Below are 18291 nucleotides of genomic sequence, written 5' to 3'. Positions count from 1 at the left end.
CAATATTAAACTGAAAAAACGTGTCTGACAGGTTTTGTAATTACTTTTTTACCTTAGTGTACTTGCATCCATTATTTACTGAGCTTTGCTAAACTCCAACTACTTATAATATATAACGTAGTAATTTCTCTGTCGCTGAGCTGACTATAATGTCTGCTGAACTTTTTGACTCTGGTAACTGTGTTCTCTTCATTGCCAGTAGTTCGTGCCAGGAAAATTTGACTGTGACACAAGAATTAATTTATGTAAACTTCTGGGGTTTTAATATCAACAAGGCTTTATCATACTTTATTTGGCAAGATATATTTGAAGCTTTTCCCTGTAGAGCTACATCTCTTAAGTTCCAAGATTTTACTTTCCCTTTTTTTTTACCATTATTCAGCTTAAGGTAGTAAAAGATTTTTCAAGTGAAAAATATTATTATTATTAGGAGCATTCTGGTTGTGAGATATTTTAACACTGTTCAGTATTCTGAAGTAGTGGAAATGGTGATTTCAAATCTTTTGGGATAATTAAAATGTTTTTCTATGTTTTTGTTTCATTGGTTATGTGAGAATATAGTTTAAATATAAGTACACTTCTCTCTGTAAGACCAAGAAGGGAAACATGAATATGAAAGTAGCTCATTGGAAAGGACAGGGAAAGAAGAGAAAAAATAAAATTTTGATTAATTCAGGTTTTGTAACTTACTTTTTTTCCATACTCATTTTTTTTAATTAATCCATATCAGCTTAGTCATGCATACAACTGTGTTCTTCTTGCTCTAGAAATAATTTCAGAAATTATTTCAGATGTGAAAAATCCATTATTATTTTAGTTGTGAAAAATTCATTTTTCTCCTTCCATGCTTTCACTCCTGATAACTTTTTCTGATGTTTTGAAGAACAGAGGCTAGACAGTGTTAAAGGAATAAAGTAGGTTTTTATTAAAGGCCTTCAAAGGATACACCTTGGGCAGTACAAGAGCCTGGCCAAGGCTACACCCAAGATGGACGATGGGTCATGAGGTTTTACACTTTTATAAGTTTTGGTCCATTTACATATTGGGGTTAATTGTCCAATCACAGCTTCAGGTTATGAAGTCCCATCCTCCCGGATTGCTCTTCTCAATTCACTGTTGTTTATAACTTTTGGGCCTGAAGCTACAATGATGTTCTTGGTTCTCGGGCTGGAAAAGGATTGTTATGTCTAACTTAACTGTGAGGAGAACTTGCTAACACTTTATATGAAGTTCAGAGTTATATATTAATGCAGTACAGAACGTGGAAAAATGAAAGCTAAAACTTAAGGTATCATTTCTGTGTATTTTAAAGATGTATTATTTACAATTTTCTATTAGATCTGCCTGTGCATCATCTCAAATTGTACTGTCAGTCCACATTGCCTCGTTCAGCTTTTTATAACCTAGAATTTTACCACCATTTTTTTTCACTAGTGTTTAAAAAGAACTTTCCATATAGGGCATGTAAGCTATTTATATTTGTATTTGTTTACTGTGTAACTAACATTCAAAGCATCTGTTCAACTATGTCCATAACTAAAACAAGTGTGTAACAGTACTGTGGATTACGCGACTTCTAATTGCATATCAGTATTTTATTGAATTTAAATGTTGGTTGTGAGAACAGTGCATGAAAATCTTGTATGCTTTCTAAATTAATTGCTCCTAGGCTGTATGGATCACATAGATGGAGAGATATGTCTATAGCAGGGCCAAAACCAGTGGGGATTGAACTCCATGTTGCTTCATGCTGCACTAATAAATAGGAGGCAACATCCAAGCCTGAAGAATGTGCAGTTCGAACACATGAAACAGAAGCAAGGTGTAACATTATGAAACTCAGGCAAGAGCAGTGGCAGCAGTTGTTGGATCTCAATCATGACATTTTCTCTGAGTTTGTATAAGGGTTAAGGTTCATGAACCGTGGACAGAGGAGGGAGTTAGGACAAAGCAGAAGAGATTAGGTAGGTAGATAATGAAATGTTGGTAAGAAAAACAAGAGACAAAGAACGAATGAAGCAAATGGAAAATTTGTGCTCTGGAAGGCAAGTCCCTGCCTCAGCTCATTCTGGTTCAGAATTCCTGATGTGCTTCTCTGTGCAGTTAATTATTTCCTTGATCTCAAACACGCATAGTTATCAGAGAATAAAGGTTTGACTTTGAATTGGCATCTGCCTTCTGTAGTTTGAATTAACTGGTCCAGAATCACAGAATCAAAGGATAGTCAGGGTAGGAAGGGAGCTGTGGAAATCATCAAGTCCAACTTCCTCTGCCAAGGCAGGGTGACCTAAAGCAGGTTACACACAAAAGATCCAGGTAGGTTTTGAATGTCTCCAGAGAGGGAGATTCCACAACCTCCCTGGGCAGCCTCTTCCAGTGCTCTGCCCCCCTCAGTGTTCTTCCTCATGTTGAGGTGGAACTTCTTGTATTTTAGTTTATGGCTATTGCTCCTTGTCTTGTCACTGGACAGCACCAAGAAGAGTCTGACACCATCCTTGACACCTGCCTTTGAGATACTCATATGCATTAATGAGATCAGATGAGATGCTAACATACCTCCTGCTGTTTCAGTTTATATGGTCATTAGCTGCTAAAATATACAGGCTGTGTGGGGAGACTGAGATCTCTGTCTCCAGAGGTTTCCAAGATGTGACTCATCAAAGCCATGAGCAACCTGATTCATAGGAAGTATTGACCCTCCTTTGAGAAGATGGGTGAAATAGGTGATCTCCTGAGCCACTTTGAACCTAAATGATTCCATAGCTCTGTCTCTGCATCTCCGAGTGGTAACACCTGATGAATACAAAAAAATTGTTGCATGCACAGCTTATTAGGAAAACAAGGTGAACCTAGCTAAGATGTAAATTGGGAGTGAGGGAGAAAACACTGAGGAAAAAATAATAAAATGCTGGTCATAAAGTTAAGTCAAATGTCTTAGATAAAAATTCAGTTCGGTGTTGTAAAGGTGATGAAATTGTGAATGAAGAATGAAGATTAAATCTTGTAAATATTTTGCAGATAAGACCAAAACCTTGGCAGCTAATAATGCAAATACCACAAGTACGCAATCAGCATCAGCTGTGATGGCAGCCTCAGTAGCTGGTGGCCAAGGGGCACCTACATCACCTGTTAAGAAGGTAAAAGAAAATACCTTTTTATTTTCTATTATTTCATAATCTTATATTTTCTCATTCTTTTTTTCTGTGTAAGTATTTATTTTTTGATTCTACTGTAAGTAGTAAATTTGGCTAACCGGTGAATTGATAAAAATATGCACAGATGATTCTTAAAATACTTTCTATTCTTCCCCAGAAACTGTTATTTTTTTTTTAAATTTTGAATGGCTTTCATTCTGCAAAGGAACCTAAAATACAGAACTATGAAATAGCTGAATGTAAAATCCTTCTGAAAAATAAAAATTCTGTTGCACAGTGAGTGGACTTCATGTATTTTCTGAAACTAAACTTTATCTTTTGAAAGCGTATTCTATGTCAAACTCCTCCAGAATTTCTAGAAGCTACAGTTCTCGTGTCTCTCTGTGCCTGTATTTCTGATGCACTTAATTCAAGGGAGGCAGGCATGACTGTGTGACTTTTGGGAGTCCCTTGAAGTATTCAGCTAGTGCTTTGGCACAAAAGTTGAAAATTATACCTGAAATAAGAAGTAAAAAATTGTGAGTCTAATCCCTGTTTTAATATGGTTAGGACCTCATGGAAGAGCTAGATAATAGTGACACATGATTTATTCAATGCATAGCTCACTCAAAGTCACACCTAGTAAAGCCATATTGCTTGCTGGAAGCTTTTACAACTTGTAAGTTTACAGGAAAAGTTAGCTTGGATGAACTTGAGCTTTACTTGGTCTGGGGAAGATAGGTGTGCCTGGGGGAAAAAATTACAGTAGATAAGAATGCATAGTCAGAAGTCAAACTTTTAGAATATCAGAGCAAACTGGATAGTAGGCCAGTAAATCTTTATTTGTCATTCATTACAACTTTCCTGTACAGGAAAGTTGTAATGAATGACAAATGTACATTACAACTGTACATTACAACTTTCCTGCATCACCATCAAAGTGTAACCCTGTACTGATGCATCTGAAAAGTGTGTTCAGAAGTGGTAACCGTGACATACTGCATGAGAGAAAAGACATACTACTAGGAGAATACTGTAAAGTGTATTTTGCTCCTGGGAGCTTACTGGGGTTGTACTTTCATATTCACAATAGAATCTAATAGTGAGTCATCTTACAAAATATACTTTAATGTAACAGGTGCAGGTATGTGATTTAATGATACGGGGGAGTATTTTTATAAGAGAGGAAATAAGCTTGCTTTTAACCTAAATACAAGCTTTTATAAATCATCAATACACTTCTGATTCTGTTATGCAGAAATTAATGGTTTATATTTTGGTCTTCTAGGTAAAAAGTGCAGGCTAAAAATAAACTGTAGTTATATTCCTATTACAATGTGAAAAGCTCAGGGCCTTCCGTAGCTACAAAATAAATGCACTTTATATCAAAATTATTATCTTGTAACATAGCAGGTACTTGTGATCTAAAGGAGCAGTTACAGCTCCTGTGAATAAACAAAAATGCTTTAAACTGTTTTTACCCAGGCGGTAAAAGCAGCACTCTGTGTGTGATCTTGCACCTACACTTGCACTTTACTTTTTGGGTCAGCACCATCTGATCTACTGTAGCTGCACTTCTGCTTTTACATCAGAGATAGCCAAACCAAGGGGTAAGATGCAGTATACTAAGCTAAAGTCAGGTTTCCTTCAGTCTGCCTTGCTTTCAGTAATGCTGCTCTGTGGCTGCAGGTACTGAAGGTAAGGCAAGTCTGGAAGGGTAGCCATACCAGCGTGGGATGTGATTCAGGGGTATGAATGATACATGGTAAGAAGATGAGGGGTATGTTAGTGTGAATCTTCCAGTATTCTCAACAGTGTGAAGATTTAGGCCACAGACCTTGTAAGGTCACAGGCTTTGTTGTTCTTTTCTATCCAAGCTGTAATTCTGTTTCTGAATGAGCTAACCATGCTGTGTTACATTTAGTTGTAATCTGTTACTATGGTTTTAAGTGTTACTGCTTTTTGGTATTTTTGTGTTGTAATGAAGAGTTACTTAATATAAACCTAGGAACAAACTATATGGTGTTAAAACAACATTTGGTTTCTCTTCCTTTCTTTCAATCTTCATCTTTGTCTTGTCTTAATTGGCTTTAGTATGATTTCATTCCTCCTATCATGCCTGTCGTGGAGTCAGTAGATCCTGCATCATGGAGGCAGGGCTTGCGCAAAACTGGCATTGTTCTTGTGCCCAATAAGGGTGAAAAATCTATGGTGAGGTTCTTGTGTGCTCAGGTTTATGTACAGGTTGCAAAATAACATATTTAATCAAAATGTTAATACCAGATTTGCATGTTTTTTAAGTTTTTATCTCAAGTTCACAGCGTGTATTACAAAGTGTGGGTTTTTGTAAGCTAACTTTTATAAGTGGTATTCCTTGACCGGTCTTACATTTCTGATCTCGTTGACTAATTCAAGAGGAAAGTGCATAGGTTGCCTCTCACTACAACTTCCCTACAAATTCAGCACTTACAATTATTAAAAACAGTTGTCTTCTCAAATCTTTGCAAGGATCGTGAATTACCACGGATAATGCAAATTAATGATGTAAATTAATTTTCATGTATTTTGTAGTTTCCAACATCTACAACCAAGGTTTCTCCCAAAGATGAAGAGAGGAAAGATGAATCTCCTGCTTCATGGAGGTTGGGTCTTAGAAAAACTGGTAGTTATGGTGCACTTGCAGAGATTACTGCTTCCAAAGAAGCTCAGAAAGAAAAGGACTCTGCAGGTGTTATGCGTTCTGCATCAAGTCCTAGACTTTCCTCTTCGCTGGACAACAAAGAAAAGGTAATAATTTTCAGGACAAAACAACATTTTGAGGAATTCATATACCTTTCTTAGTATAGATGTTAATGATGTATTATAGAAGTGAGATTGTAGTACACATGTGTTCTTTGCTAAAATTCTAAAAAGTTAAATTACAGAGCTTCTTTAAAGTATCTCTCGAAGTGTAATATGCTCCTTCAGTGTCTGGTGATCTGGTACATAGCTCTGGCATTTTATTCCTTTTTAGGAGTTACAAACCTAGTAGTCATTTTTACAATTTGGGGACATGAGAGATTTAATAGCATTTGCATCACTTGGAGAATTATGCTAAAGAATCTTATAAATGAAAGAAGTATCTTTTGTATTCATTTTCATTTTGTAGTGACTTTTTATTTTCAAAAATTGGTTCTGTAACGAAAGATAGATATGCTAAACCAAGTGTTGTTCAGGTAGCTGAACAAAATAAAACTTGTGCTTATGTCTCAAATTCAAATGTTTATATGATTTAAAGATTAAGAATAATAATGTACTGTGCTATATAAAAATACTGAACCAGTTACCTTCAGGCATCACTGTTGGAAGTGTACTGTAGCAAAGCAGAAAAAAGAGAAATAAGTCACTAGCGTCACTAGAATGGAGACATTAGCAGTCTCCTTCTCCTGTTTTAGTCTTTTATGATATTTAACTAAAGCTTTAAACTCATTTGTATAATCGGGTCACAATAAACATGGCCGGAGTTGATATAATGATGCTTTCCCAGACAAGATAATCAATAATAGTCACAATTAACAACAAACTAATGTCTTTCAGGAGAAAGATGGAAAAGGAACTCGACTTGCGTATGTTGCACCTACAATACCAAAACGCCTGGCCAGTACCTCTGACATTGATGAAAAAGAAAACAGGTGACTATGAAGTTACATATTTTTTTTTAATATAAAAGTTAAATAAGATTTTAGAGTGACTGACAAACTTTCATGTTTTAAAACATTGCTGATTTATAGCATTGTCTGGCTGTATAGATTATGCAGAAAACCATTTCCAACTGCAGAAGTGCTAACAGAGATTTTCATGCAAAAAGAGGTACATTATGATGGCCAAAGGTATCTGAACATAGAATACATCTTTTCAAAGTTTTGTTTTATTTTGCCTTGTACACCTGATCGCCTTATATATAATTCTGTGAAACACATGTTTTATTCTTCCTATTACCTGAACTTCAAATCTTGAGCTGATATTTGTATTAGAGATGCAGTTTTTGTATGTTAGTTTTTGGGATAGTTTTTCTAATTAGCTTTTTGCAAGGTCATTCCTTGCTCCTATAAACTGCAACAACAGCCTGGAAATTCCTTATGACTGAAGTCATGTCGGCTAGTGATACATATCAGACCCCTCAGGAATGGCTACTGCAAGCCTAGTTATGCTGATCTTAGAGTAGCATGACTTCTACAGGCTTGCCAGCTTTTAAATTTCTTATAGCATCAAAGAATGAAAAATGCCATCAAATCATTAAAAAAGCCAAGTAGATTTCCCCTATTGCACTGGATAATCTCAGGAGCAAACAGAAAAACATCTTGTTCCTTTTTAAGAAAAACAACGCTGGCAATGACCACAGATAAAAAGCAACAATTGATTTAATGTTGATTAAATCGTCTTTAGCAGTTTTCTTTTGATGCTGCTTTCTTCTTATATTTCTAATTGTGTTAGTATGAATGTAGTATCTTTTCACAGAGGCTTGAAAATGATTGTCCATAAAAGCAATTTTATTCCTTATTCAGTTATGTTTATTTTAATTGTGTTATCTAGGATTTTAATTCAAAGCTCCTGCTCAACTCACATCAGGAAAAGCCTTCTTTAATGTGAGTTTGCTAAACTAAAATTTCTTTTACAGGGATTCGTCTGCTAGTTCAATACGTGGTGGCAGTTCCTACACCAGGAGAAAATGGGAGGAAGATGTCAAGAAAAACAGTTTGAATGAAGGTCCTACATCATTAAACACAAGTTATCAGAGAAGGTGTGGGATTTACTCCTTTTTTATCAAAATAGGCTTAAAAGTTAGCATGTACTGAACCATTTTGCAAGGACAGTTTAAAACTGATTGGTGATATGTTGCCATGTTCATAATAATTGCAAAGTGTGTATTGCAGTGATTGTGCTGGTTTTAAACATGCAGTTGTATGCTGATGCAGTGGTTGTGCTGATTTTAAACTATGTAATTAAAGTTAGATGCTTTCTTTTTTCCTGTGATTTATTTCAGTTTGGGGTTCATTTGATGCTTTCCAGATGAGTTCAGTAGTCAAAGATAATTATTTTAAATGTTGCAATAGATATATTTTTGCTTGGTTTATGAAAAGGAGGAAAACACTATCTCTAGTGTTGAATTCTGGTTATTGCATGACAGTCTTGGAGCTATTGGACTTCTGTCCTTAATTGTAAATTATAGCCATACCTGTGTTGAGTATCAGCATCATAGAATACATAAAACTCACTTGAATGCAAAGTAGATTATGAAAATTCTTGTAAATTATACAAGAATAGTTCTCAGGTGTGCTGGTTCCTAATTTGCAGAATTTTCTCAGGAAGAATCATATGCTGCACATATAGTACATGATTAACTTTGCTGTATTGTGTAGTTTCAATGTAGCTATTTGAGTCAAATTCTTCATTGTAATTAGTGAGGCAATAAATAGCTAAAATGAATAGATCAAGGAAGAGAGTCAAATAACTAAGCTGCATACTGGTATACTGTTACATGCTGCTGATGTACGTGATACATACTTGGCATTTTTTTGAGTCTTGACATTGATGTTATCAGTAACCAGGCTGTCTCATACGGCATAATGCATATTTATTTCTTGTAAACCACTGAGTCTGCTTTATAGCTTGAAGAGCAAGGGAGAAACCTGAGTGGGAGCTTATTCTTCCTGGGAATGATTAAAGATTTTTTTAAAATGGGACAGTATATTTAATTGCTTTCAAATTATAAGAGGAGTGATACTGATGACATTTCTTTCCTGACAAGCTGTGCAATAAGGTTCTGCATTTTCTGAGGTATTCAGTGTGGGTGAAACAGCAGTTTAAAAATGGGACATTGGGGGCCCTATATGAATGCTTTAGTAGATGTGATCAAGACATTTTTACATAAATGAGTGAGATTCCATTCTTTATCCTCTTTGGTGAAGAAATGGTCGGGACTAAGGGACAATTCTGCTGCCCTCCAAAATCATAAATTAAAAGTCCTAGCCAAGGAAACAATGGAAAAAATGCTTCTTTTGCACCAGAAGTTTCCAAGACTCAATTGAGGCACAGATTGCATTGGCGGAAATTTATTAGATCATTCACAGCTTGGTGATATTTTAATGAGTAAATATAAGTAATAAATGCGGTCATTGTACATGTCTCTCCTTCAGTGGCTCCTTTGGTAGAAGACAAGATGATTTGATAAGTTCTAATGTTCCAAGTACTGCATCAACAGTTACCTCTTCTGCTGGTCCTCAGAAAACGCTGCCTGCCAGCACAAACACTACTACGAAGAGTACAACGGGTTCTACTTCAGCAGGTGTACAAAGCAGGTAATGGCACCAGGACATTTTGTCCCCTTTTTTTGTCAGGTCTACTGTGTGCTTACGTATGTGCATGCGTTCTTGTTTAGTAGATCCTGGGGCTCTGGATTTTTTCACTCTACTCTTAAATTTGTTTTGATTTTACACAATTTGGCTCAAAAATTGTGAATGGCTTTCTACTGTAACATGAAAACCATGTCAGTATAAAAGAATAAATCAAATGTTAGAAGGGTCTGAAGAATAAAAGTTCAGTTATTGTGAACTGGTAATTCTTCATTTATTCAATTTAATAGCTCAAGCTGAGCTTTCATAGTAGAGACCTTTCTCACTTTGCTTCTTAAAAAAAAAATCCATCCCTCAATGTACGTGTTATTAGTTGTTTAGTAAAGTGCTTTCATTGTTTAGCTGTTTCCTTTTCTCTCTTTTTGTGTTGCTGCTTGTTATGCTGTAGTACCTCAAATCGTTTGTGGGCTGAGGATAGTACTGAGAAAGAAAAGGACAGTGTTCCTACAGCAGTGACCGTTCCTGTTGCACCATCTGTTGTAAATGCTGCAGCCACTACTACAGCCATGACTACAGCTACTTCTGGCACTGTGTCCTCAACATCAGAGGTCAGGGAGAGACGGAGGTGTGTAAAGGTCCTAAGAGTAATGTTGCTCTTACCCAAAAGTTATATTTTTTTTTATTATTTAAAGGAATGTGTTGGTTACTACAGATTTGAACAATATGGTGTTTAAAGCAATGTTGTTTTCTTGCTGTGCATTGAAACAACTGGTACCTCAGTTTATGTAAGAGCTTAGTTCTAATAGAGACCATTAATGAAATTTAAACTTTGATATGTTTTTGACTGGCCTTGGGTTCTCATATAGTGTGTGGTATTTTCAGATTTATATTTATCTTAACAGATTAAATGAGTCCTCTTAGAAATATTATTAGTATTGCAATTATTAGTAATCCAACTCTGTAAAAACACTGAATTAAAAATAATTAAATGATCAGTCAATCAATAATTAATTACTACAACTACATTGCTGCAGTCTGAGGTACTGTGTCCTTGGCAGTATGCTAAGAAGTCACAGCATAGCATTTTTTCAATCATTTTGTATGCCTGACATTATTGGAGAAGAGAGTATTGAACCCAACACATTCTGTTTATTTCATTGCATGATTTAGGGTCTCTTCTACTTGAAGCACAGTCATACAATGTTAAATGAAATGCTTTAAGAGATGTTCAGAATGAAGAATGAGTAAGAAGCTGATGTAAATCTTATTTTAAGAATATGGTGGTTTTTTCTGTTTACAGTTATATGAAGGATGAGTTAAGATTGGTGCATATTTGTTTCCATAAAGAGTTGTTTCCTTCTATTTATGGAAGCAAAAATAAGATTTCAAAAGATTGTTAATTCATGTTAGCTTTCCTTTGTTCTTCTTTTTCTGGGTACTTATAAATGTTTATCCTTTAACCCTCCTGCTGCAAGTTCAGATTTGTGTGTTGCTCCTGTAGTAGGTTCAAAATGTACTTTCTGTATCAGTGCTAGATATGTGTATCTCTGTATGTTCACGGAAAAATGAAGCTGTTCCTTATTACAGGAGAAAACTGTATTCTTTTGCTTCACTTAAGGCAGTAGCATTTAAAGATTCCTTATAGAGGCCTAATTAGGGTAGTCTGTTTTCTGTAGTCTTCCTTCCTACCCTACTGAGATGAAGAAACTTCTATGATAAGTGGATTATGTTTTTATTGTTCCCCAACATGATTCAGAAAGGGTCCATATGTGCTAACAATCCATTTCAATAACCACAGTAGTCAGAACCTGCATTTTCAGTAGTGAAATTTGAACCAAACCTAACAAATGAAAAGTATAACCAACAAAACGTTTGTTCATTTTCTTGAAAGTAATTCAGAGTAGTTCAAATTCTAAAATTCAAATGCTGTTTCAGTCTTATATCTAGATAGATAGCTATATCTATCTTATTTAGCTAGAAAGGCAAGGAAAATTAGAATTAGGCTTCTGCTGTCTCGTTTGCCCTCACCAGTGTGTGTATACGAATGTGCATATACTACATATGTTTTAGATACCTCCAGTTGGCCTGAAATGCTGTGTTTTCTCTGACTGGGCTGATTGTGTAATATACTGTTGCAGATGCATTCTTGATGGCATATTAATATTTCCATGAATCTTAGAAATCAAAATTGGAATAATTGCTGCATGCATTTGAGAATGTTGTGCTCTAAATATGAGTGCAAGCATATTTATATATCTGTATGTGTACAGATAGATATATATATTTGTCTAGGTATCTACATATGTTTCTATGCACATGAAATAAAAAAATGTATATGAAATATTACATGTTTTATATTTTCTTAAGTAATGAAGTCAGTTAATCTGTGCTTATCAACTGAAATTGTATATTTAGAAAGTATGTTTGGAAGACTATTTCAAAGATAGTTGAAAGTGAAGATATAAAGTACTTTATTGATGAAGCACATAATGGTGCATTCTTTTGGAACAGCTGAAGAAGCTATACTCTTAATTTGATTTTTAGGATTGGTTTAGAGAAACAGGGAAGGAAATTACAGACTTGAGTCCCTAAGTCTTTGTATCGTGAACATTGCAGCATAGGTAGCGCTGTGTGGCACATGCAAGGGATGCTAGGGAAGAGCACTTTCTACTCTTGACCGTAGGTACAATGTGCACCTCAAAAGTTGAGACTGCTCATTTTCTCTCAGTGCATTTTAAAGTATTTAAGACTTATTGGAAGGCAGGAGTAGGTACAGCAGTTACTAAAAAGAAAGTTATGGGAAACAGTTTGTAGCAGTTTTAAGCCCTGAAGGTTGCACCTGCTCTGCAGTCAAGCCCTCCTAGGTCGATGGAGGTTCAGGTCAGGTTAACTAAAGCAGCCTAACGGCCTAGAGTTTTTGGGATAAGGAAGGTCAGTCAAAAATTCTGCTTGCAAGAGACCTGGATAAGGAAATCAAATTTACATAGTGTAGGTTTTTAAAGATGCACCATAAGATGGGATTTGTTTCAACATTTTTAAGTACAGCAGTTAGTTGTAAGTATTTTAATGGGGTCGAGCATAGGTTGTAATCCATAGGTCTGTGTAAATGAAGTTTTTTAAATCTTATGATTGTTTCAGAACTCTTTTTACTATGTGCTAAGGCTCCTAAATATATTATTAGGTGAGCAAACTGCTCTTTCCATACATAAATTATTTAGGTGTTAATAAATGATGGCATAATCACTAGCAAATTATTGAATCCTTATCCAGTGACTCTTGACTATTATTAACTAATGATATATAAAGAGAGACAATCAGAAAATATTACATAATCTGATCAAAAGAAGCTCAGAGAGGTTTTAAGCAGCCTTTTAGCAACCTTTTGATTTCACTTTATTCAAATCTTTTTTGTCACTTCTTTTTAATTTTTAGCCAATTTAAGGATTCAAAAACTGTGTGAAATTATAGCAGCTTCCCAGAGTATTCTGCCTTAGAAAATCAACAAATGCATTAAAATCTTTTAAGTTTTTTAATTATGGGTTTACATATATACAAATATATGCATCTGTGCATGCATCTATGTCCTGTTGTTTTTTTACCTATTATCTGGATTAAAGAATTTCTTAAAAAGAGTCCAGACTTTGTATGTCTACTCTAGTAGCCTTTTATCTTTGATTACAATTACCTGCTTATTCTGCAGGACTTCTGTGGGTTTCAGGAAAATTTATTTTTAAGCTTATTTTTTTCAAAAGGGTTTTGATTACTCAAAGCAAGGATGATTAATGTGAAAATATGGTAACCACCTCCTCAGGGATTCTTTATTTCTGGTGAAATGGATGATATAATTAGGTTTTCTGCATAACAGTACATTTGGCTTTTATGAAAGCTTATAAGTTTTGTTAAAAGTCAATACATATACATATTTGATATATAAATGTCTAACTGGCTGAATCTCTGAGGTCTTCTACCCCTGTGTTAGTGGAGCACTGATATACCAAAAGAGCTGAAGTTAAATTTATAGGAAATGGTAAGATGTGTAAATTAAGTAGGAAAAGTGTGTATTTTAATTGAGTTCTAAAGCTGCTGTCTCAATGAATAAGTAGATCAGTATGATGTTAATGAAATGTCTAAAATGTAACCTATCCTGTATAGTTAAATATTTTCTTCTGACTGTCTTGATTTTCAGTCTGCCGTGGTGGGGAGGGGAGGGTTGACCATTTAATAAATTTGTGCAGAAATTATCATGTGCCAATTTTGTTTGTAATTAACTCTTTAGATCATACCTCACTCCAGTACGGGATGAAGAGTCCGAGTCCCAAAGAAAAGCTAGATCCAGGCAAGCAAGACAGTCTAGAAGATCTACACAGGTATAGTATTACTAAAACGTCTACATTTTTGAAAACATACCCATAACATCATTCTTGAGAAACAGGCATAGCAAACTGCATTTGCATCCATTTCTAATTTTTTTTTTCAGTGCAGGAGCTATTGTAGATAATATGATTGAGCAGATCAACATGGATAGCTAATAAGATTCATGACATAGAAAAAACTACTTTTAATCTAATTTCTCTGGAGAAGGAAAAATAGTAAAAGAGAGGTTTTTATTATGTGCTAATAATCTAGTATCTAACTGCATATCTCCTTGCAAAATTTCTCTCTCTTAGTTTACATACTGATATATTTGGAAGTTCTTCCCAGTTTTTATCAATATCTATCAGCAACTAGCACAATTTTGTCACAGGGACCAATGTGGCAGGAGCCAAATAGAGTATCTCTAATGGTACTCAAATACTCTTTGGGCAGTGGAACATCTGCCAACCACTGTCTGCTGGCAAACTGAGAATAATTAGCAAATAGTCCCTGAATAAAACAGCACAAAGAAATACTCCAGCCATTTTCCTTACTTGTTTTTAGGCTGAGTCCATAGGTACATTGCTTACTGATTTTGCTTTCAAATCTTTGCAATTTTAAACCCTTCATATACTTCTGGTTAGCTTTCCAAATGAGAGATCGGTGCTGCTTGATAGAGCTTCATTGTATGGGACTTACTTTTACTTCATAGTACTAACTCAGAGCCCTGAATGATGGTCAGGCTACAGGCTAACTAGTGCTGAATCCTTACAGTGAAGAAGCTACCAGGAATTACTGGATTAAACTTTATCAACATTCAAAGCAATTCAGTAACTCATAAGATGCAAAGTTGACTTTGAAGAGTAGATTGCAAAGTGTTTTGAGCAATGTCTCCCTAAGATACATCACCTGAAAATATAGTAGAAAAAAGTTGACTTCTTAGAATTGTTTGCTTTCTGAGCTTATTTCAAAACTAGTTTATAGCGTAAAAATAACAAGAGACTTTTTAGTGTTGCTGACCTAAAAATCCAGTTGCAAGGAATTAATTTGTAAAATATCAACATTTCTGAAAATATGAGTATTATATTTTTAGGGTTTTTTCAGAAGTGTTTAGTATGCTCACAGTCATATAAAAAGCATCTATTGGATTCCTGAATTATTACATCTTCTATGTAATCTGTACCTACTAGTTCAGCTAAAAATTGGTTTGCTGGAGAGTCTGTGGTAGATTACATTACAGCAAATACTTGCTACATATTAGAGGGATGTTTGGTTCCAAGATTCAAGAGGAAAGCTTATAGGTAGAATATGCAGGTAAAATTTATTTCTTAATAGATAGATTTAATTTTCTTAAGTTGAATGTTTTCTTTAAAATATTTATGTAATGTGATCATCTTCATTAATGTTAATGTTACATTTAAATGGTGTTTGCTGACTGCTGTTTTCACAGGGCGTAACACTGACAGATCTTCAGGAAGCTGAAAAAACTATAGGAAGAAGTCGTCCCACACGAACCAGAGAACAGGAAAATGAAGAAAAAGAAAAGGAGGAGAAAGAAAAGCAAGACAAAGAAAAACAAGAAGAAAAGAAAGAATCTGAAACTAAAGATGATGACTATAGACAAAGATATTCCCGAACTGTTGAAGAGGTATTTTCATGATGAGTCTCTTTAGGTAGAGAAATTATATGAATCTTTACTCCAACAATATTATTTTAATTTTGTGTTACTGTAAGAATAATTTATGTAGTGAAATGTTTTCGTATCCCATGGTTTGTATTTGTTAATCTTGGTAAATTAATTCTGACATTTTTCTGTTGAATAGCCGTATCATCGCTATAGACCAAGTTCAACTTCAACTTCTTCATCATCCACCTCTTCGCTCTCCACATCTACTAGCTCTCTATCAAGTTCAAGTCAGCTAAACAGACCAAACAGCCTTATAGGTATAACTTCTGCCTATTCTCGGAGTGGAACAAAGGAAAGTGAGAGAGGTAGGAGTACTGTTTATGAAGGGGTATTTTGTTCTTTTGTTGACAAAGGGCAGTTTACATTCCTAGCGGTATTTCAAATTGCGGCGAGATATGTAAGACCACTGGGAATGTACCTTGCTCAAATCTTCTGTAAGAAATTTCAAAACTTTCAGAGAGGAAAAAAGATTTTCTGTATTTGGTGGTGTTTTGCAGCCATGTGATTTTTTTCCATTGTTAGGCCACCGAAATTTCAAATATACTCCCATAAATACCCACATAATGCTGTAATTTCTACTTTAACCCAGCAATTGTAATAAAATGCTATATTTCAAGGTCTAAATACTTGCAGGTATTAAGAAGGAATTTTACTTGATTAAATAATTGCTAAATAACTAGGGGTTTGTTTCAGTCCTTCCACATTAAAGGACTGGAATGATTCTTTATTTCTTTAAGGACCTATCAGGGTTGTACGAGCAGCTGAAAAAGGAAAGGGGATGTTTCCCCTTGCAGTTCAGATGTAACCATACTTCTGCATGCTTTAACTGGTTTATGCAATCTTAAACTGAGGATTAGATGCATAATACAGAGATTACAAAATGTTCTTCTCTGATGTCACAGAGATTTTGCCTTAATTTCAAATGAGAGTCCCCTGCTATAATTTTGAGAGATTTTGTGCCTGATTCTTTACCTGTCAAATGAGGAGCCTGTTAACATACAGTGTGATCTCCTATTTTTGGACTTGCTGCTGTTGACTTGAGAGAAATACTTTAATTCAAGTTATTGATTAATAACTTCAGGGTTACTGATTGTAATTGATAATTTTGTTCTACAGAGGGTCAAATAAAATGATCCACTGATGAAATCTCCATGAACTATATAGCAGTATTGCCATGTTTCCTAGAATGGTGTTTTTTGAGAAAGTTATTTGGGCTAGGCTTCATGGATATGCTTTCTGAGTTTTTTCCCTTTGTCCTAAAATAAACTGAAATTTGGATTATGATTCTTTCATAACGCATGCTTACTCTAGGAAACTCAGACTAGGTTTTTCTATTAGCTACCAGAAGTTCTATTTTTTTTCAAGTTATGACTTTTGGAGGAGAAGTACACTACCATCTGAAATCCCAGAGGTAAAATCCTAGTTTATTAAATTTGGAAAGGCATATGTGCACCATAAATGTATTTCCCTTCTTTCCTATTTAATTTTTGCTTCACTCTAAAGTGTTTATTTACCTCTGAAGACAAGTGATGATAGTTGTTAACGATTAGTGATTCTTTTATCTGGACTCAATTCTGTGGTTTCTTTATTTAATAAAAGATCATCAGGCTGAACAAACTGCATTATAATAAGCAAAGAACTTTGGTTTGGGCAGGTTTTTTTAATGGTTTTTTTTGCACAAGTTGCTTGTAAACACATAGGGTAGCAAACACAATCCTGAGTTGTTGTGTCTATTTTGAATTGCCATTGTATTTGTTTTAAAGAAAAAGTGTATCTGTAATGCAGTAATTTAATCTAGGAGGTCCCAATTTATTCTTCCTTAGAGCAGAAATGGAGGGGACTGTGGTGAAAAGGAGGCCTTAAGAAGATGTAAAAGGGGGTTTTTTTTAATACTGCATCCTTGATGTATGAAAAAAAAAAAAAAAAAAAACAAAAAAAAAAAAAAAACACCAAACTTGTTTGAAGAAGAAAAGTAAAGGATTACCTTCTCTTTTTTTGTACTTTTAGACATCTGCTGATACAGATGTTTCAATTATTACATGACAGTTTAGAAAACTGAATTGTAAATCCAAGTTTTATTGTATTACTGTTACATTAAGACATTTTGTTTGGGTGACTGAGATGAAATTAATATTTACAGTATTTAAGAGCTGTGTGTTCTGGGGAGTGTATGTTGCAGCAAACCCTGTATGTGGTAAGAAGCTCTTCAGTGAATTTATTTCATGTAAAAAGAATTTATTGTGAGCGTTTTAAAGACTGAGAAGAAATATATTAGAAAATTAGGTTGTGTCATGATTCAGTGAATGAGAAAGTTGTTCTTAACAGAAGGGGGCAAAAAAGAAGAAGAAAAGGAAGAAGATAAGTCACAGCCTAAGTCTATAAGGGAAAGACGGAGACCAAGAGAAAAACGACGATCTACAGGAGTTTCATTTTGGACTCAGGATGTAAGTAAACTTCCCTTGTAGCAAAATGAAATGTGTATAGTGTACTCTTAAAATAGAGGATTGTTTAGCGTAATACAATATGTAACTCACTGTTCTAGAAAAAAATATTTTTTTCAATTTAATTATTCTTTGATTTTGGATTGATGCTTTCAGAAGCAAAATCAAAATAAAGTTTTTTCAGCTGATACTGCTAAGCAGAATTCTAGAACACTGTAGTAACCATAACTTAATAGGAATTAATCATAATCTAAGGAAAAGAAATAAATTATTGAACAAATCTTTTCTATTGCATGCGTACCAAAGCTGGAAAAATGAGACTTTATTTGGCACTTTGCAAGTTG

At 34.7% G+C, this 18291-nt stretch overlaps 1 protein-coding gene across 5 annotated transcripts in view; it reads left to right on the top strand.

Moving 5' to 3' along the window:
- The window catches only part of PPP1R12A (protein phosphatase 1 regulatory subunit 12A), a 114198-nt gene that overhangs the window by 76396 nt on the left and 19511 nt on the right, over positions 1 to 18291 (top strand). For 4 of the 5 annotated variants that reach the window (XM_018910139.3, XM_009086704.4, XM_050970115.1 and 1 more), the window contains exons 9-18: positions 3019 to 3137; positions 5706 to 5921; positions 6711 to 6805; positions 7792 to 7914; positions 9311 to 9472; positions 9915 to 10091; positions 13743 to 13833; positions 15270 to 15467; positions 15643 to 15811; positions 17832 to 17950. In XM_018910139.3, coding sequence (XP_018765684.1) covers positions 3019 to 3137; positions 5706 to 5921; positions 6711 to 6805; positions 7792 to 7914; positions 9311 to 9472; positions 9915 to 10091; positions 13743 to 13833; positions 15270 to 15467; positions 15643 to 15811; positions 17832 to 17950 — 1469 coding nt within the window. The remainder of the gene's footprint in view (positions 1 to 3018; positions 3138 to 5705; positions 5922 to 6710; positions 6806 to 7791; positions 7915 to 9310; positions 9473 to 9914; positions 10092 to 13742; positions 13834 to 15269; positions 15468 to 15642; positions 15812 to 17831; positions 17951 to 18291) is intronic. The other variant, XM_018910140.3, reaches the window with a different exon arrangement.

The sequence above is a fragment of the Serinus canaria genome, chromosome 1A, assembly GCF_022539315.1.
Source record: "Serinus canaria isolate serCan28SL12 chromosome 1A, serCan2020, whole genome shotgun sequence".
Lineage (NCBI taxonomy): Eukaryota > Metazoa > Chordata > Aves > Passeriformes > Fringillidae > Serinus > Serinus canaria.
This window is presented reverse-complemented; position numbering and strand designations above follow the sequence as displayed.